Source organism: Anopheles funestus, chromosome X (genome assembly GCF_943734845.2).
Source record: "Anopheles funestus chromosome X, idAnoFuneDA-416_04, whole genome shotgun sequence".
Classification (NCBI taxonomy): Eukaryota; Metazoa; Arthropoda; class Insecta; order Diptera; family Culicidae; genus Anopheles; species Anopheles funestus.
The window spans coordinates 8,102,633-8,123,507 of NC_064597.1; the positions used below are offsets into that span (position 1 = coordinate 8,102,633).

The 20,875-nt window shown below is 44.3% G+C and overlaps 3 protein-coding genes across 6 annotated transcripts; 2 read left to right on the top strand and 1 right to left on the bottom strand.

Annotated features, from left to right (window-relative positions):
* The first annotated feature begins 3,449 nt into the window (after positions 1-3,449).
* Positions 3,450-6,017, top strand: LOC125772118 (fibroin heavy chain-like). Its single transcript, XM_049443523.1, has 2 exons — positions 3,450-3,723; positions 4,130-6,017. Exons 1-2 carry the CDS (start codon positions 3,709-3,711, stop codon positions 5,360-5,362), a joined length of 1,248 nt encoding a protein of 415 aa, XP_049299480.1. The 5' UTR covers positions 3,450-3,708; the 3' UTR covers positions 5,363-6,017.
* Positions 6,018-6,828: 811 nt separating this feature from the next.
* LOC125772123 (uncharacterized) lies at positions 6,829-8,907 on the bottom strand. 4 transcript variants are annotated; one of them, XM_049443547.1, is made up of 3 exons: positions 7,982-8,907; positions 7,774-7,858; positions 6,829-7,527 (listed from the first exon to the last, which is right to left on the bottom strand). In XM_049443547.1, exons 1-2 carry the CDS (start codon positions 8,707-8,709, stop codon positions 7,825-7,827), a joined length of 762 nt encoding a protein of 253 aa, XP_049299504.1. In that variant the 5' UTR covers positions 8,710-8,907; the 3' UTR covers positions 6,829-7,527; positions 7,774-7,824. The 4 variants fall into 4 exon arrangements, with proteins under 4 accessions (XP_049299504.1, XP_049299494.1, XP_049299513.1 ...); XM_049443537.1 differs by having other exon boundaries at positions 6,829-7,524; positions 7,982-8,906; XM_049443556.1 differs by having other exon boundaries at positions 6,829-7,524; positions 7,774-7,908; positions 7,982-8,906.
* A 2,393-nt stretch (positions 8,908-11,300) lies between these two features.
* Positions 11,301-19,664, top strand: LOC125761438 (fibroin heavy chain-like). The gene is made up of 4 exons (XM_049422575.1): positions 11,301-11,433; positions 11,646-12,741; positions 12,788-12,834; positions 17,920-19,664. Exons 1-4 carry the CDS (start codon positions 11,419-11,421, stop codon positions 19,084-19,086), a joined length of 2,325 nt encoding a protein of 774 aa, XP_049278532.1. The 5' UTR covers positions 11,301-11,418; the 3' UTR covers positions 19,087-19,664.
* Positions 19,665-20,875: the final 1,211 nt, after the last annotated feature.

Sequence of the window (20,875 nt, forward strand, 5' to 3'; positions counted from 1 at the left end):
CTTCCATACATACCACAAAAAGGACTCTACATTCCCTACTGGATAGCCTAAACCAAAGATAACTGGCCATTAGAGCAGATAAAGACCAAACATGGCTATATAACCTGATAAAGTATTTGGTAACCAAATTCCTATATATACGAAGAATATATATGTAGATCGTACAGTTCCTTGATGAAAATATAGTCTTGAAGAAACAAAAAAATCGTATACTCTTCTGGCACTTAAAATTCTTTTCTAATATAATGATAAAAAAATTTACTTTTCTTAAAAATCTATAAATAAGCAAATACCCAACCATCAGTTGGTGTCTACAGTAGTTTAAGTTTGAGTTTTTAGTACAGAAAACGAAAAACAAAAACGCGATGGAAATAGTTTCGCTCGTCTGCATTAGATATCCGCGCCATTTGCAATTCAAAATAGCATTTTTCCAACGCAGCCAATCGGGCAGATGAATTTCAGGGTTGACCAGAATGAATCTGTTTTACTCTCTTTATCTTCGATTTCGTTCGCTATTTAGCGTGCGCGGAATAGAAGCCGAAAGTTGATACATCTCGTCCGGCGAGTTTTTTTTTTTGGGGGGACGCATCTCACATGTTCGCTAAAACACCGGTAACCGAAACAGGTACGATCGGTATAGGCGTGCTACCATCGCGGACCGCGGAACGCTGGTTGATTACTGTCTGTTTTTTCTACCAATTTGTACTTCTATGCAGTTATCCTTGAAAAAATGCAGTCTTTACTCATCACGGCAGCAGGGTTAGAAAAGCCGGCGGATCATCGGTAAGACATCGACACCATATAAACCGGGTCGACCCACATGCATCGGTCGTTAATATTGGCATAAACTTCAACATTTTATTTTTTTTTTCGGTGCGCTTTCAGAGATAATTTTTGTGGATGACCATTTTTCTTTACCAAAAAAACAGAAGGAAACGAAGCAGAATAAAACCGGCTCTTGGTTCGATTTATGCTCCTTCGTGTGTTCACAGCGTCTTTATGATAGTTTCAAGGAAATCTATTGCAGAATTATAGAACCCATTAAAAAGAACTTGTTTCGATTCCACAACACCGATGACTCTGATGACTTTTGAAGAAAAGGAATATTTGAAATAGAATAATCTTTTCTAATAATGAGAATAAAAATAGAATATTTTTTTTAAGATTAATCAGCTAATAGTAGACAATTTTGAAGTACACAGATACTAAATAATTTTATTTATCTTGTCTATTCATTACTACAACATGACAGCATCCCGGTGGAATATGTGATAAGTGGCACTATTTCCACACGACAAGAACGGGTATAGAATCCCATCCCGATCGTCTTGACCCGTAGCAAGGACTGACTATTCGGCTAAATGATAACAATTAGTCTAGTAAGCCTGAAATTGTTCTGTCATTGCAATATTCTCCTGCTCCTATGATTGGTACAGCGCAGGACGTCGAATTGAAGCTGTAAAGGTAACTCTTCGTGCGAGGAACTACCTATCCAGTTATTCTGAAGCCATAGACATAGCCTAAGACATTGCCGTGGACATACTCTAAGGTTTCATAGCGGGTTCTTCAGAAAAGGCACTTGGAAGTTAGTGGCTTATTAGTTATTGGGCTTATTTCACTCACATGTATCGTATACGTGTAATTTAGTCGCCTTGTGTCTATATATTTTAACCTTCAAAAAAACAAACTTTGTGGATGTTTTTAGAATGTTATATTATTTGTTTTTATTCACAAAGAACGGTCCGGCCGTATTGCTAGAATGTTATATTATAATGTATTTAAATCGTGTGCCTTACAAAATGTGAGACGTGTCTGTTAAAAGCAAATTAATTACCAAACAGATATACGCACAGAATTTCACCAGATGGTCAGAAGCCTTTGGTAAGCGTTGAGTTCTTGATATTTTGAATATTTAATCAGTTAGATAATAAGACATGGAAACGAAAACAAAAGTATAAACCACAATTCTCCTGGAAATGGAAATCATAAAAACAGGTTCGCCGGGATTCATTTGCATATCGTCGGTGCGGTACGAGCTCTGGATGATCATTAGAGGGGAGTTGTGTTGTTTTTTTTTGCAAAAAAGCGAAATAATAATCAAATAAAGACTGTTGTTCGGCAAGGAGTGGCTCTAGCGAGAGTGAAAAGATAGCACAAAAAAATAAGCATCTACACACAAAAATAGTTCTCCTTCTTTTCGAAATAGTCTAGACGAAAAACAAAACGATATTCTGATTCGTGAATCAAATGGCAAAAGTCACATCTTTCCTATCTACCCCTTGCTATGTTTGATCTTTTGCACCTGATACGAAGAAAACGCTGTGCACGGCAAAGAAATTCGGTGTCTTTATATGTCAGGCACAGGAATATGTGGCTCTACGTGCAATAAAGATTTGTTTTTATGGATTTTTTTGTATCTTACGTTCTTTCTAAATGCTACCAGTAATGCAATCGTATGTATGACTTGAGATCTCAGATACATAGAGAGTTAAGTACCTGTTGCACATTATTCGTTGTTAAGTTGTGGGTAACACGGTGGTGTATGTGTTAAAGGGCGTCGGTTCCATGCGACAGGACCGGGTATCAAATCCCATCCGGGACTCCCCGGTAGCAAGGACAGAATTGCCGACTATACGTGGTGAAACAAGTGCCTAGCCAAGCCAGCAATGGCCGGTGTGACCTCTCAGGGTCGTTAAGCCACGAGGAGAACGTAAAGGAACGTATTTGAGCGAAACAACAAGGACATGTGTTAATATAAAAAAAAAAGATATTTATCTAGCTGGCGCACATGTGTGAAAACTTTCTTTGGCATAACGTTCTGCGCAGCTTCATCCAAATATTTAGCATTATCTTACTTTAAAACTCACCTTTTGCGTTTCCCAAATTTGGGCGATCCGGTGCTCACCAAGCTGAGCAAACAGATCTATCTCCAGAATACATAATACTTCGCTTCCCACTTCACTGCTCGCAGCAAAGGTGTTTTTTTGTTGTTGTTTCTAATATTCTTTACATATGCTCGAATTTTGTCAATAGTTATCGCTTCACACCACAGGTGAGCAAAGTCGGCTTGGTGCTACTGGTGCGTTTGTTGTTTTCTTCCTTTTCGGTAGTGGGGATAAGAAATAAGTAGCAAAAAACTAAACACTCAGACACGTTTTTTTGGGCTGTATTATATCGCAAAAATATCTAAATGGGCGGGACTGGAAGCTTAATATTTCTGTGAAAAGAAGAGTTTCGCACAGAGAGAACACGTCCGAGAAGTAAAAATAAAACGAAAAACGAAACAAAGTCAGCAACTCTGGACACACACACACACACACACACACACACACACGCAAAAAAAGGCAGTAAACTTTCCGCACCAAAGCTTTAGCCAACGGGGAGCGAATAGCGTTCAGATTTATTGCTAAGAGGTGAACATTTCTAACCAGATTGCCATGCTTTCGATGTGCTTCCATTCTCAAAGCGTGTATCACATGAAAAGAAAAGCAAAAAAACAAATTGCATTTGTAAAAATATCCCTGGACAACGCCTTTCCGGCCCAGTATATATATATATGGCCAAAGTCCTGTTCCTTCATCAGTCAAGTTCGATCTTTCCTACAAACAGGCCACTGGAAGGAAGTCTTCAGAAGACATTCTTACAAGTGTACTATTGTGAGTGCGCGTTACAGTTCGTCTCATTTCGAAAGAAACAAAAACAGTTACAATGCGCTTTCTTGTGGTGAGTTTATACCAGTTACCAGCATATAACATTATCTCCATGAGTGGTAGTTTGTTCGCGTCGCAATGGTAGTCAATTAGCGAGTTTTGTCTGTTATGCGATGGCAATTACAACTAGTCACCTTTTTTTTGGGTATCTGATCATCATTCAACTCAGCTTGGAAGCAGCGCATCATCAATCAATCGGGCTTGTGGGTTGAAAGCGGAGATACATTTGTGGCAGAACAATCGTAATTGCCCTATTCAATCGATTGAAGAGAACATTTTTAAACCGCTTCACTAGCGAATGTGGATCTTTAGGCAACTTGAGATAGAACCTAACATTTTGCCCACTTCGAATCCATATCAGTAAACATCTAACACATGATCTCTCCGTTTTCTTTTTCTCTATCTGCACACAATTAAAGGTTTTAACCGCCTGTTTGGCAGTTGCCTCGGCTGACATCGGGCTAAAGCTGCGTCAGGGTGGCAGCAGCTACGATGTTGGTCAACAGTCGGTGACCCTTCAGTACGCACCCACGGTTTATCAAGATTCGGTTGGTGGAGGAGCTGTCTCGTCTGCCGATGCGCGCTCGTATGGTGGATCATCTTATGGTGGAGCCGGTGCTGGTGCTAGTGCTGGTGCTAGTGCCGGTGCTGGTGCTGGTGGATATGGCGGTAACTTCGGAGGTCCGATTTCTGCAGCTGCTTCCGGTGCAGATTTCAATGCCGGCTACCAGGCAGGACTTCGTGCGGGTGCTTCCGCGTCTGCCGGTGCTTCGGCCACTGGAGGTTCATTTGGTATCGGAAGTCGGCTAGGTGGTGCCGGTGCATTCTCCGGATCTTCGGCAAGCAGCAACAGTTTCGCCTCTGGTTCCGCCGGTTCGTTCGCTGGTTCGTCTGCCGGCGCTTCCAGCGAAGCCTATGCAAAGACCCAGGTCCGCTATGCTGCTCCAGTAATCCAGAAGAACTTCTACTACCATGTGGCACCCGAGGAGCCGAAGGCCGCCGCCGAAGCTAACACGCTGACCATCACGCCCCGCAAACACTACAAGGTCATCTTCATCAAGGCCCCGACTGTCAGTGCCGATGCCGCTGCTAAGGCTCAGGCTGCCAGCAAAACTGAAGAGAAGACGATCGTCTACGTGCTCGTTAACAAGCCTGCCAAGGCAAAGGCCGGTTCGGTCGCTGATGCTAGCTCGTTCGCATCTGCCAAGCCAGAGGTTTACTTCATCAAGTACCAGGGCAAGGATGCTAAGGCTCACTCTTCGGCTGGTGCTATCTCCATCGCCGGTGCTGGTGCTGGTGCTTCGTCTGGTGCTGGTGCTTCTGCTGGTGCTGGTGCTGGTTCTTACGGCGGCTCTTACGCTGATAGCTCATCCAACGCATACGCTACTGGTGGCGCTGGATTTGACGCCGGTTTCGGTGGAGCGGCCGGATATGCTGATGCTGGTGCATCTGCTTCTGCTATTGGTGTGGCCAATGACTTCGTTGATTTCGGTGCTCGTACCGGTGCGTCTGGCGCCTCTGCTGGAAGCAGTAGTTACAGCGCTGGTTATACCGCTGGCTACAATGCCGGCGGTGCTGGTTTCGCTGTAACGCCTTCATACGGTGGTGCTGCCGCCACCGCTAATGCAGGCGCTAGTGGCTACTCGTACTAGGCACCTGCCTGGATGACACCTGGATGCCTTACTCAACAATTAACCAATCCCAAAGCGTCTGTGAACGGTTCTATTACACAGCAGCATACTCATGGAAATGAAATTACGATGCCCTCTACGATGGATTACGCCGAACGGAGTTTTAACAATGTGTATATTGGAAAATGATTCTACGAAATATGATTTAACTGTCGACCCTGCGTCATGTAACAAGTACCTTAAGTCGTTTTTTCGAAAACCCCCACGTGTCCCTTATCTTTGCATCTTCGTCCTCGATTATTTCCCTCTTCCTTCTGTAGAAATGTAAAACAAGTAAGATAAATTTATTTTCCCTCGTACAGTTTTCTGACGATGAAGCTGTGAACTGGAAGTACGAAAAAGCTGCATGATGATATACGAAACAGTGTCACGGCTCGATGAAGAGAACGTGCAGTGTTTAGTGCAGCAGTAACGCTTTCGATACATCCTTACTTTGTGCGTTACAACATTAAGAAGCCAGCATTGTATCATAAGACAAGTGTATCCAAGCACACACGCACACACATATGCATACACATATACGTAGATATTTGCATACAAATATCCATAATAAAACAAAAGGATAATAATAAAAATGTGTTATCTAAAATGAAAGCTGTAAACCTTGTTTCTCTTTAATCATCTCTAAATCATTTCACACTCTGTTAAGCTGGGCCCACTTGCATCAAGAACTTTCCGTGCATTAGTGAGGGGAACTCCGGAGTGGATTCAAGAATCCACTCCAACTCCGACGTATAAAAACCGGGGTATACTCCGAAGTAATTAGGCCGGATTTAACTCCGGAGTAACTCCGGAGTAATTACTCCGACTCAGAACTCAGAAGTTTATTCCGGAGTAATTACTCCGGAGTTACTCCGGAATGTCTCGGAGTCGGAACACTCCGACTCCGGGAAAATTGAAGATTTACCCATCACTACCGTGCATCCTCAGGCGTTCCTCAGGGAGCAGCAGCTTAGGGCTACTGCTGTTCATTCCTGTTCATCAACGACTTCTCGACGGTGCTTCCTGCAGCTATTCACCTCCTGTACGCCGATGATGCTAAAATCTTCCAATAAATCCCTAAGCCAGAGAACGATGGGAGTATGGCAATGAGATTCGCGCTCCGTTCCTGGGATCAGCGCATGGAGTACAATACTACGTCGAGTACGTTGCCGAAGCTCGACGACCGCAGAAACAGAACTAGACTTAGCTTTATCACTGGCCTCCTGAATGGTGTCCTTCTATGTACCAGTCAGGACGCCACGAGCTCGTACAATGTTAGCTATCTCGATTCCAAGGATCTCCTTCGGCTAAGATTCGGCAACGATTAAGTCTTTGTAATTAAAATGTTCGTGTAAGGTGCACTATCGAGTGGGTTAAATAGTCCTTCGGTGTAGTAATGAATAAAAATAATAAATAAATAATACATAGAAAAGCAACTCTATCCATGTACTTCGTTTTCTCTTCCTACTTAGTTTATATTTCGAAAAACGATTGAAAAACTTGAACATAATTTTGCAAAGAAATTGTTTTCTTGAATCACTTTGATAACTACTGCATAAAAAGCTTTAAATTTAAATTTCAAAAACCTTGCAGTGAAAGGACAATCACATTAAAAAAAAGATAATGATACAATTACAATATGTGTCTGAATAGCAGTACAATAATTACGAACAGAGAGCGAGTCGACCGCGCTTGCACATATCAACAATTGACATTCCTGGGCATCGGTTGATAGTGTATCGCTTAGAACTCACTGATCACGGTTACAACACGTCTAAACACCATGAATTGTCCCTTCTTTAAATTGCTGATAAGCGACGACCTACTGTGGAGGTCTTCGAGCTGGCGAAGATCTCCCTAGATGCTGCTGTTAACCTTGGGAATGTCGTATTTTAGTAACTGCCCTAGACGATCAAAATCATGAAGACGATGAAGATGACGATGGTGATGACGACAGTGACGTCGAAGATATCATAGGTACCATATCCTGGCAATTTCTATCGCCGTCCTTCATCAAGTAATTATCGTGTGGTTTTGAAGAATGCCGACATGCATGCGACAAAAAGTCCAGTCCTGTCCATGATTTCAGAGATATACACGATTCATTAAATCCCCTGCGTTTCTACATCATTGCCCGCAATCTGCTGAGAATAATAAAATGAGTAAAAATGTTTTCTAAATAGGTATTTAGAGTTTTCATTAGTCGTATTATATTTGGTTGCTGATTGCCATAACACGTACGTATCTTCCTACGTACGTATCTTCCTACAAAGCACCACTTTAGCAGACGTTTTCTGAAGAAACAGGTTTTTTTTTGGTGCGCTTCTGTGTGTATTCAACATGTGTCAATCGCTTTACTCATGAAACTTCTTATCTTGAAATATACTGACCTTTGAAATCGACGATTTGATGCCGGGAGAAAAGCCAACGTAGCATAATCGCTATACTACAGGTGTTGCAAAATTTGAAATTATGCTGGAGCGATGTATAAGATCGTACATTTGTAGCAGTGTTTCGACTATCGGCTAAGACATTCAAGGAAAGTCCATCCCTCAATCTCCGAAAATCTACATTTACATGTTGCTACGGTGCACTTACTTTCGGCCATAAGATTGGCGAGCTACGTGGGGCTGTTTCTGTATTTTGGGCCACGGAACTTTACATTCTTTTTTGGTGAGATGTCCTTTAGTCTGTTCACCTTTGAAGAGTGCTGCATATTGGCGTAGGTTAATTTGTTTTTGGCACTCGACCATCAGCTGTTCCAGCGTGACATCTGTCTGCTCTTCAATCATGCTTATCAACCGCATACGAATATCTGCGTCCTGATTGTCCTTCAATCCACACACGAATATCAAGCACCTGAAGGCTTCTTCGGACATTTGAGCAAATTCTGCTTCGACAAACGATTTGTTCACCCGGCACGCAAACGTAACGTAGTCCTCGTAAGGCATTTTTTCCAACCTCAAACACTTGACCCGTTTACTGAACTTTGACTCCTGCGGGTCGAACAATAGCTTCATGGTCTTTACCGTGCTGTCGAAATTAAAATCTTTCGTTGTTTTAGGCAATATGTAGCTGCAATACATCTCGTACTCTGCCATGCCTAGTTTTATTAGTAGCAACCGCACTTTTGCATTATCATCGAGCTTGCTTCCTTCGTCGTGAAATAGTGATTCATATCGCACATACCAATCGGAAAACGTGACACATGCTGCTGAATCGTGGTGGAACTCTTTTATGTCTTCCATTAGAAAAACTATGAGCTGCTCTGAATTCACTGGCCGCTGTTCACCTTTGACAGTCATAAACATTTCTTGCCGTTGCATTTACGTTGCTTGCTGTTGTCTGAGTCCTTCCGAATACAGATCCGTTTGGCCGTTGAACTCCTGTTGCTCAAGATGGCCGTCTGGTTTCTGCGCTTCCCAGTAACTGTTTCTTTATGCCCAACTACCAGACCAGATTTATACTTCGAATAAATACGCGTTATAATTACAAACACTGCGGACACCTGCTCACGTCTACTCGCGTTCAAGGTAGTGATGGGTTCTCGTAATCGCACCCACGGCTCCGAACCGCTTCCGAGCATAGCAACTCCGGCTAGGTTAAAATCACAATTCCGCCTAGAGCCGGAGCCGTCGCAGCCGTTGGAATCGTCGGAGCCGTCCGGAACCGTCCGGAACCGTCCGGAACAGTTCGGAGCCGTCCGGAACCGTCCGGAGCCGCTAGTCGGCTGCTGGAGCCGTCCGAAGCCATCGGAGTCGTCGGAGCCACCGGAGCCGCTAGTCGGCAGTCGGAGCCGTCCGGAGCCGTCGGACTCGTCGGAGCTAGTCTAGTTGAAATAATCAAATGTTTCATTTCAACTCGTTATGTTTACCAGATTATATAAAATTTGCTGATAGTGCAATAATCTAGGTTATATCATTGTCAACTAGCGGCTCCGACGGCTCCGGACGGCTCCCGGCTACTCGGACGACTCCGACGGCTCCGACGGCTTCGGACGTCTCCGACGGCTCCGGACGGCTCCGAGAGCTCCGACAGCCGACTAGCGGCTCCGGATGGCTCCGACAGCCGACTAGCGGCTTCGGACGGCTTCGGACGGCTTCGGACGGCTCCGGACGGCTCCGGACGGCTCCGGACGGTTCCGGACGACTCCGACGATTCCGACGGCTCCTGCTGCCGACTAGCGGCTCGGACGGCTCCGGACGGCTCCGACAGCCGACTAGCGGCTCCGGACGGCTTCGGGCGTCTCCGACGGCTCCGGACGGCTCCGACGATTCCGACGGCTCCGGACGGCTCCGACAGCCGACTAGCGGCTCTGGACGACTCCGACAGCTGACTAGCGGCTCCGGACGGCTCCGGACGTCTCCGACGGCTCCGGACGGCTCCGAGGGCTCCGACGATTCCGACGGCTCCGGACGGCTCCGACAGCCGACTAGCGGCTTCGGACGGCTCCGGACGGCTCCGGACGGTTCCGGACGACTCCGACGATTCCGACGGCTCCGGCTGCCGACTAGCGGCTCGGACGGCTCCGGACGGCTCCGACAGCCGACTAGCGGCTCCGGACGGCTCCGACAGCCGACTAGCGGCTCCGGACGGCTCCGGACGTCTCCGACGGCTCCGAACGGCTCCGAGGGCTCCGACGATTCCGACGGCTCCGGACGGCTCCGACAGCCGACTAGCGGCTTCGGACGGCTCCGGACGGTTCCGGACGACTCCGACGATTCCGACGGCTCCGGCTGCCGACTAGCGGCTCAGACGGCTCCGGACGGCTCCGGAAGGTTCCGGACGGCTCCGACGATTCCGACGGATCCGGCTGCCGACTAGCGGCTCCGGACGGTTCCGAATTCGGAGTATTGCACCTACCTTCCGGAGCCGCTTCCAAAATTTATGGAATCATTCGGAAGCAATCCCTTTTTTTTGTCGAGTTTACCCATCACTAGTTCAAGGCTCGTCACGAAGACAAACGATTGAGCACACATATGGATTAGCAGGGAATATTCGTCACCGCTCGTGTAGTGCAACGATTACTACTCACTGACCGTGTGTACGGTCGACACACGGCTACACATATTTGCAATTGTAGAATTACAATTCGCCTACTAGTGTTGATGAGGATGATGATAAGCGAGCCACTCAACCAAAGGGGAGATATTACAGTAGTGAAGCTAGAAATAAAAATTTATGTTAACGAAATTATTACATGCAACTTTACGAACAGTTCATACTACAGTCCGTATTTGTTAGATATTTCGTATTGCATATTGTGCAAAAAACATATTACTGTCAAGATTTTATGAATATTATAATCCTTTTTGTAATTGAGTATTGTGTACGCTTACCTGGATAGGTAGCTTATATTACATGTCGTTCAAATTCAAATTCGATCCCACACATGTGGTGCGTTAGAGCTTTAAACGTTTTAAAACGTCCCACCGATGGTTGATACATTTGTAATTAGGCAACAGGTTTATTAGGAATCCACCTGAAGACAACAGCACACAGCAACAGCATATACACGGTAAAATGATCATTATCATGGCAGATAATTAAATCATGCTGAACATAAAACCAAACGCATACAAAATACCTCAGAGACATCTTCCGTGAAAACGTTCGTTGCTGATTGGCGAAGAGGTTAACAATGTATTGGATTCACGCCAACATTTTCAACCTCATTTCCATATACTTGGTGACCTTTTGCTAGCACTGATAAACGCTACAACAAAACAAAAACCAAAAAAAAATAAACCACTCACACACACACGCATTTTTGTCAATTTTGCAAAAATTCAGATGAGAAAACGAGCTTTGATTGCTAATGGATATGCCGAAAAGAGATTGCAAGAAGAATTAGTAATAGCTAAAAATAATCGTTCGAAATTGGCTCTATGTATCTTCTAACTGGTCTGTGGTATATAAAAGACCAAAATTCTATCTTTCGCTCAGTTCACTTCAACCTTTGGCAAGAAGACGACACTCGAAAGAAATATTCAATCGGATATTACAGTCTTCGGTGGTTCCAACAAAATTTCAAAATGCGCTTTTTTGTGGTGAGTTTTCACATGCTAATAAGTCCAAGTTCAACAATCAACTAGTCTTTCACAAGCACGATCACACCAATCAACCCTGATGGAAACTGCAATTTTAGCAGTAACCTGTCGGCAAACCACTAAAGTTTGATTAACACCGCTTAGGATTTGCTGCACATTCGCAATAGCGCCATCCTTTCTAAACTCGCTTGACATGTGTTCTTTGTTCGCAGATTATCGCCGCTTGCATCGGAATTGCTTCGGCGCAGTCTGGTTATGCTGGGGCTGGAGCTTCAGCAAGCGCACAATCAGGAGTGAGAATTCTGCCTACACCGCTCGTTTACCAGGATCAAGTCGGTAATGCAGCCCCATTAGGCGCTGGAGCTCAGGCAGGCGCACAGGCAAGTGCTGGTGCTGGGGCAGGTGCATATCCAGGACAGCAACAAGGATTCAGAGGTCTATCTCAGGCGGGAGCACAGGCACAGGCAAGTGCTAATGCTGCGGCAGACTACAATGCTGGCTACCAGGCAGGACTTCGTGCGGGTGCTTCCGCGGGTGCTTCCGCGGGTGCCTCGGCTGGATCTGTTGGCATTGCCGACACACGGTTCGGTGGCTCCGGTGCAATCTCCGGAGCTTCGGCAAGCAGCAACAGTTTCGCCTCTGGTTCCGCCGGTGCTTACAGCTCGGCCGATGCAAAGACCGAGGTCCGCTTTGCTGCTCCAGTAGTCCAGAAGAACTTCTACTACCATGTGGCACCCGAGGAGCCGAAGGCCGCCGCCGAAGCTAACACGCTGACCATCACGCCCCGCAAACACTACAAGGTCATCTTCATCAAGGCCCCGACTGTCAGTGCCGATGCCGCTGCTAAGGCTCAGGCTGCCAGCAAAACTGAAGAGAAGACGATCGTCTACGTGCTCGTTAACAAGCCTGCCAAGGCAAAGGCCGGTTCGTCCTCTGAGGCTAGCTCGTTCGCATCTGCCAAGCCAGAAGTATACTTTGTTAAGTACCAGGGCAAGGACGCAAGGGCTGCCTCTACCGCTATTGCTCAGGCTGGTGCTACTTCTCAGGCTGGTGCTACTTCTCAGGCTGGCGCTACTGCTGCTGCTAAAGCTCAGGCTGGTGCAGGCAGTGGTTTTGGTGGCAATGCAGGCGGTAGCTTCGCAAATGCTGGCGCTGCTGCAGGAGCAGGATATAACAACAACTCCGGTCGAGGTGGATCGTTTGGTAACGCCGGTGCCAGTGCAGCCGCGGGTGCCCAAGCTGGTGGGTTTGGAAACGGACCTTCCTATGCAGGTGCTAACGCTGGTGCTTCCGCTGGCGGTAATAGTGGCCTCATCTATTAAGTGTCTGACACGCTGTATACGTCTTACACTAGAATTAACCTATTCCAAAGCGTCCACCATCAGTTGTACTTGGAGTTCCGTGAGACAATTTAATTATACAGCAGCATGGTTGCGAAGCATATTCTTTCAGTACTATGTACATTTACCATTGGTCCTTCCTGTTTTTGGTGAAATTCTTTCTCTTTATGGTGAACTCTTCAAAAACAAAAAGTTTAAAAAATGTAAGCAAATAAGATAGATTTATTTTCCCTAGTATTGCTAAGGTTTACAAAAAAACTCACGCTACAACAACATAACGTTGTTGACAGACAGTGAGACAGAGCAGCCAGCAGGAGAGTGTTTTCACTCAATTTATAGTTTGTGCGTACAATAAGAAGCCAACTTTTAGCGTTAATACGACTATGTCCCCAAAACTAACCCGGGCACACATCCTTACATATTCGTTACGGGATTTGAATATTGTATCATAATGGATTGTAATAAAAACTGTGTAACATTGAACAAGAACAAACCATCTTCCGACATTCCTCACCGCAAAAGAAAGGTTCTAAGGCCTCTTTATTGACTTCAAGGCGGCCTACGACACTACTGATCGGAGCGAACTATGGCACACCATGCAGTAGTACGGATTCCCAGGGAAGACCCCAGACTATGGATGGAGTGTAGTGCAAGGCGAGATTGTCGAACATGTTGTCGGAATCGTTCGAATCTTATCGGGGTCTGAGGCACTCTCCTGTTTGCTATTAAACGTCGCTCTGGAAGGTGTCATGCGAAGCTCGGACTTCGACATCCGGAGCACGATTTTAATCCGTTCTCTTCAATTTCTCTTCTTCGTGGATAACATCGACATTATCGAACGGACATCTGCGACGCTATGCGAGGCGAACACCTGATTCAAACGCGAGACTGATTAAATTGAGGATCAGTACGACGAAGACAAAGTATCTTCATGGAGAAGGCACTGACCGTGAAAGAGCCCGACTTGGAAGCAGAGTAACAGTGGACGGTGACGATCTCGAGGTGGTTGAGGAGTTCTGCTAGTTTTTGCTATTGTTGCTATGGGCAACAACCTAAACAACGATTTTTCCTCATATTTGCACCAAGTTTTGCCTATAACTCGGTAGGTATCCAACGGATCGCCAATCTTTAACCTGTGGTCGATAGATGGCACCAATGGCTACATTTTCTTCTTGGACAGCCATGTCCTTAGATGTCTGTGCCAGAAGTTATTCGAGGAACCAAGTTCCTTACCCTGTTTGAGAAAATGTAAAAATTTCTTCATTTTTGCACCAAGTTTTGCCTATAACTCGGTCGGTATCCAACGGATCGCCAAACTTTAACTTGTGGTCGATAGATGGCACTAATGGCTACATTTTCTTTTTGGACAGCGATGCCCTTAGATGTCTGTGCTAGAAGTTATTCGAGGAACCAAGTTCCTTACCCTGTTTGAGAAAATGTAAAATTTTCCTCATTTTTGAGCAATGTAGCAAAAATTTGAAATGTGATATATTTTGATGGGAATTTGTTGCAATAAGTTTCTTTTCACTTAAATAGTGCTTTAAAGTAAAAAAAGAATAAAAAATCAGAAAAAAAATTTTAAAAAATTTTCAACTCGAAAATTTCATAAGGGGTACTCCTTGCCATTTTTTTGAGAAATTTTGCAAAAAAAATAAAATTGTTTTATTTTAACGCCAATGGGTTGTAATGAGTTTCTTTTCACTCAAATAATGCTTGAAATAAAAAAAAGAGTGAAAAATAATAAAAAAATCCAAAAATTCAAAAAAAAAGGAAAATTTTCCTCATTTTTGCACCAACTTTCGCCTATAACTCGGTCGGTACCCAACGGATCGCCAATCTTTAACCTGTGGTCGATAGATGGCACCAATGGCTACATTTTCTTCATGGACGGCCATGCCCTCAGATGTCTGTGCCAGAAGTTATTCGAGGAACCAAGTTCTTTACCCTGTTTGAGAAAATGTAAAATTTTCCTCATTTTTGAGCAATGTAGCAAAAATTTGAAATGTGATATATTTTAATGGGAATTTGTTGCAATAAGTTTCTTTTCACTTAAATAGTGCTTTAAAGTAAAAAAAGAATAAAAAATCAGAAAAAAAATTTTAAAAAATTTTCAACTCGAAAATTTCATAAGGGGTACCCCTTGCCATTTTTTTGAGAAATTTTGCAAAAAAAATAAAATTGTTTTATTTTAACGCCAATGGGTTGTAATGAGTTTCTTTTCACTCAAATAATGCTTGAAATAAAAAAAAGAGTGAAAAATAATAAAAAAATCCAAAAATTCAAAAAAAAAGGAAAATTTTCCTCATTTTTGCACCAACTTTCGCCTATAACTCGGTCGGTACCCAACGGATCGCCAATCTTTAACCTGTGGTCGATAGATGGCACCAATGGCTACATTTTCTTCATGGACGGCCATGCCCTCAGATGTCTGTGCCAGAAGTTATTCGAGGAACCAAGTTCTTTACCCTGTTTGAGAAAATGTAAAATTTTCCTCATTTTTGAGCAATGTAGCAAAAATTTGAAATGTGATATATTTTGATGGGAATTTGTTGCAATAAGTTTATTTTCACTTAAATAGTGCTTTAAAGTAAAAAAAGAATAAAAAATTAGAAAAAAAATTTTAAAAAATTTTCAACTCGAAAATTTCATAAGGGGTACCCCTTACGATTTTTTTGAGAAATTTTGCAAAAAAAAATAAATTGTTTTATTTTAATCCCAATGGGTTGCAATGAGTTTCTTTTCACTCTAATAATGCTTGAAATAAAAAAACGAGTGAAAAATAATAAAAAAATCAAAAAATTCAAAAAAAATAATGAAAATTTTCCTCATTTTTGCACCAAATTTTGCCTATAACTCGGTCGGTATCCAACGGATCGCCAAACTTTAACTTGTGGTCGATAGATGGCAACAATGGCTACATTTTCTTCTTGGACGGCCATGCCCTGAGATGTCTTTGCCATAAGTTATTCGAGGAACCAAGTTCCTTACCCTGTTTGAGAAAATGTAAAATTTTCCTCATTTTTGCTCCAAGTTTTGCCTATAGGATGCCGGACTCATTCCCCACCAGGTGGGCTCGTCAGCGATCCGTTCGACACGAGGCGGAGAGGAGCACAGCGAACTCGTTAGCTGGATCCAGTGGAGTCGAACCTGCCGGAGATCGAATGCACCCATGGATGGAGAACTGCAGGCCTAGACCGAGTGTCCTGGAAACGGATTGGAGACCAGGCCATGTCTTCGCGACGTGCTCAACCCTGAACAGGCCAAAAAGAAAAGAAATGTCTGTGTTTAAATATATCGCAGCACGCCGGATTTCGTTCGTTCCGTGTACGAGCGTCTTTTGCTTTTAAAAATACTCATTCCATATTTCCTGGGTCTCCACACGACAGGACCGGGTATCAAATTTCATCCTGACCGTCCCCCGCGTAGCAAAGACTGACAATCCGACTACGTGATAAAAATGCTTCTAGTACGCCATAAATGGCCGGCATAACCTTAAAGGTCGTTAAGCCAAGAAGAGAGAGACATTTCCTGCACAGCGATGTAAAATAAAAAATAAAACGAAAAATTAATTTAAAAATTCTTTGTTTGTATTATTTTTGATCATTGTTTTCATATTAATATTTTGTTTTCATTCGTATTTCTATATGACTTAATAACGTTCAGCGCTCGAAAATATGTAACAAAATATCTATATTACTTGGCCTAAACTACGAAAAAATCAACACAAAAGGAACATAAATGAGCAAAAATGTAATTTCGTGCCATTTAAAAAAAAGCTCATTGCGAAATAGCAGAAGCGTATCTGAAAGTAAATACATGTTTAAATCAAAGTTGGCAAAATGTATGTATCTTTCACGGTGATATTTACTGTACTGAAACAATATAAGCTTTTAGGTCCAATTTACATAGGCGAGCGATGTGCTGAGCTAAGCACGTTAGCAGAGGTGTTGTTTTCGAACTTGTTTTCTCATCCGCTGTGATCTATCGGTCATGCTAAGTGATCTTCATAAAAACCCCCCTCCCGTCATCCAACCATCCCTATCACACCAAAACATTCGAAGCACTCCTTTTCCAGCTAATGCTGCTGCTATTCGATTAGTGATGATACAATCAGCGATGCTTAAGATTTCTGAAGAAGGGGTATGTACCCAGTGAATAGCAAAAAAAAAAGAAGTCAAACACAAATACACACAGCCTCACTGATTCAAGAGCTCGGTCAGATCTAATATCAGAAGTTCATCAGTGATTGAAATGGAGTAATAAAAATTAAAAAAAAAAGAGCTAAGATATTCAAACATTGAGAATTACCACCCATCCGGACATTGCCGGGTATCGCTTAATACCGTGCAAACCGTTGCGTATGGATTTCTGAAATTTCTAACTAGATTTACATCCCCACCGAAAGGCGATTCCTCCACCGACAGCAAATGGCATCCAAAATGTTGTATATCCATCGCGTTAATCGCTTAGCACGCCCGGTGTACGAGTGGCGAGTAGGCGAGAAGGAAGATCTCACTCACCGCAGCAAAGAAACGTTTTGATTTTCGCTGAATTAATAAACCAACAGCCAAAACTAGCTGTGGACAATGCTAGATGAGACAAAAATGAAGTCTAAACGAATATTGAGCATCTGCTATTGATACGGTGTATATATAAGGCGTAGGTCCTACCGATGGTTCAGTAAAGTTCGACGTTCCAACGAGCACACCGGTCAAAGAGTTACATCGAACAGTTCAACAAACTGTTGTAGTTGTCGGTGAATAGTTACCATACACAAAAATGCGCTTTTTTGTGGTGAGTTCCATTGAACGTACATTGTGTAGATCTTAAGTCTTTGAGCAGCCAGGGTGGTATCGAAAGCGACGTTAACCGTTCATACTAGCTCAGTACATCAGTTAGATGAGTGTTCCCGATCATCACCTATCAACTATTTCACATGGACACTGGATTTACAACAATCAAACCCGCTGGACCATAAATACCCCGAGGAGGAACTCCTTAATACTCCTTAAAACATTCAGTGCCAGTACTTCCGCGATGCACAAAATCTAGCACCTCAGTGGATATCTTCACCAGAAAAGTTGCAATTATTGCAATCCACTAATTTGCTCCATTTTTTTTCATATTTTTTTATAACACAATTTAGATTTTTGCTGCCTGTTTGGCTGTCGCTTCCGCTGATATTGGTCTGAAGCTTCGTCAGGCAGCAGCTGCTGGTGCTGCAACCAGCTATGACGTTGGACAACAGTCCGTATCCGTAGACTATGCGCCAGCGGTATTCGAAGACTCTGTCGTTGGTGGTGCTGATTTGGGTGGACGATCTTCTTCCTTCGGATCTGCAGGTGCATCTGCAGGTGCTTTGGCAGGTGCTTCAGCAGGTGCTTCCGCCGGTGCTTCCGCCGGTGCTTCTGCAGGTGCTTCAGCAGACTACAATGCTGGCTACCAGGCAGGACTTCGTGCTGCTTCCGCGGGTGCCTCGGCCAATGCTAACGCTGGATCTGTTGGCGTTGCCGACACACGGTTCGGTGCCTCCGGTGCATTCTCCGGATCTTCGGCAAGCAGCAACAGTTTCGCCTCGGGATCCGCCGGTTCGTCCGCCGGTTCGTCGGCCGGCGCTTCCAGCTCGGCCTTTGCAAAGACCCAGGTCCGCTATGCTGCTCCAGTAATTCGCAAGAACTTCTACTACCACGTGGCACCCGAGGAGCCGAGGGCCGCCGCCGAAGCTAACACGCTGACCATCACGCCCCGCAAACACTACAAGGTCATCTTCATCAAGGCCCCGTCTGTCAGTGCCGATGCCGCTGCTCAGGCACAGGCTGCCAGCCAAACAGAGGAGAAGACGATCGTCTACGTGCTCGTTAACAAGCCTGCCAAGGCAAAGGCCGGTTCGGCCGCTGATGCTAGCTCGTTCTCATCCGGCAAACCGGAGGTCTACTTTGTCAAGTACCAGGGCAAGGATGCTCAAGCCCTTGCTTCCTCTGGTGCCAGTGCATCCTCCGGTGCCTCGGCATATAGTGGTGCCGCTGCCGATGCATTCAGCGGTGCTAACGCTGGTGCAAATGCTTTCGGTTCCGCTGTGGGCGATGCTGGTTTGGGTTCTGCAGGATCGTTCGCTGGTGCATCCAGCTTAGCCAGTGCGGGAGCCAGTGCTAATGATTACGACTTCAACGTGCGTTTAGACGGCCTGTCCGGGGCATCTGCTGGAAGTGCCGGATTCAGCGCTGCAGAAGCTGGAGCCGGTGCCACGTCGTTTGGTGGAGCCGCTGCCAATGCTGAGGCAAGCGCTGGCGCTGTCAACACTGTTATCTACTAAGGCGTCAAAGAACCTAAGCAAGTGAGCTAACCTCCAACTCAACCCAAAGCGCTTGTGTTTGTCTTGAGACAGTGCACAATAAAGACTGTAGCGATACACAAAATGCCCGGCAGCCAAGCGATGAGATTACGTACGGACCAGGTTAATTGCAAATGAAGCGGAAAACCACTCACACCCATCATATGTATAGAAAGGAAAAACGATATTGAGCGTACCGATGCTACGCCATTGCTGCATGAACTGTATTCAAACTTTCACAGCGTTGCAAAGTTCTTACATAGTTATCCTTTCACTCTCTCTCTATCACTCTTTTTCTTTTGCTTCCGCGTCTACCAATTAATCTTGTTTATATTTGTTTCCAAAACTAAGCTCAATAAAAACAAAAACATGTATACAACAATTAAAGCCACCCTGCATTATGATTGATTGCGAAAAGAAAAGAAACGAAAAGCGAAATCCTTACATCTTCAGAGCTTGTATCTTAATCTCACCACATTATGCAAACAGAAAATCCCATGGATTGCATAATATTTTTGTAGATAGGAACACGAACGGATCTATGGGGGGCCAAACTTGGCGGAATGGGGATGATCCTATTGAAAGCAGCGTAAGGTGCACACCCGTAAACGATGTGTATCATGATAAACGCGTCTCCTGGGGATGACCTTGATCTATGAGAATGCGACTGCCGGACGGCAATAGCAATTCAGAAACAGGTCTGACAGGTATTGTTCGCAGCCAACATTTAGAGATCCACGGTCAAGTTTTTCTTTTCGTCTATTGTCAACCGTATCTTCCCACTGGCTTTCGGTCATGGAGATATATAGCGTGTATAGGTATTGTAACATCATCATTAGCATACACTTCATTATTAATCGATAAGCTTAAAATTTCCAATGAAACAGGTACGGGCAGTAGTCTTGAATCTTTGCAGTCAACGAACGTGTTTCTGATATTGCAAACGATGCGATTACGCATATTTGTTTAGCAGCCAAAGGTTAAGCTAACGGATATTTATTCTTCTCCTTGACATAGTGACGTATTAAACCATGTCGGCGATAAAACAGATTACTCTAGATATGATAACCGCGTACTTTGGAGAGCTTGGTGATCTTGAAGAGTGGGGTCAGATAGGATTCATTCTTCTTCTTGGCATAACAATCTGTGCTTGCTCAGGGGTCTCCAAACTACGGCCTCTAAGTCCTCTGAAGAAATCCCGAGATTGGACCTAAGTTGTGGCTATTCCACTCAAAGCGGTCTCCGGTTTGGAGACCCCCTGACTTACTAGACTTAATTCTCTCTCTTCTTGGCCTAAAGACGTTACAGGTCACGCCGGTCATTTCTGGCTTACTGGACTTATTTTTACCACGTAGCCGGATAGTCAGTCCTTGCTACGGAGGGACGGTCCGGATGGGATAGACTTAATTATACACTCTTAAAAAATTTAGCCGAATCTCGCTTAATTATTGCTGAGATCTGAACAACCGAGATCTCGATAATGGTCTGCATATACCACCTAGAGAGATACTTCAACCTTGCCGTTCGTGGGACAGGTTCAGATGGGTTTGATACCTTGCCTATCCTGTGACATATCGACCACCGGGCCCAGATTACTGATTCGCTTCTATCTATATATCATTATTTCGGACATCTTGATTTTACTAACTCACAAAAGATACTATGTTAGCGTCCAGTACGAAAAATGTTTTAACAATTCAGTTTATTTCTGTTTCTAGTTCCCAATTTTGCATATCTTGTTGAATGCTACCAGTTTAGCCGTTCATTTCGC

Bases quoted from the DNA above. Each gene is read 5' to 3' on its own strand.
- LOC125761438 (XM_049422575.1), top strand. The intron at 12,742-12,787 runs GCCTCATCTATT...GTCTTACACTAG, and splicing joins TTCCGCTGGCGGTAATAGTG to AATTAACCTATTCCAAAGCG. The intron at 12,835-17,919 runs GTGAGACAATTT...AACACAATTTAG, and splicing joins TCAGTTGTACTTGGAGTTCC to ATTTTTGCTGCCTGTTTGGC.
- LOC125772123 (XM_049443547.1), bottom strand. From the start codon at position 8,709: ATGCAACGGCAAGAAATGTTTATGACTGTCAAAGGTGAACAGCGGCCA. The intron at 7,859-7,981 runs GTAAGTGCACCG...ACATCGCTCCAG, and splicing joins CGCCAATCTTATGGCCGAAA to CATAATTTCAAATTTTGCAA.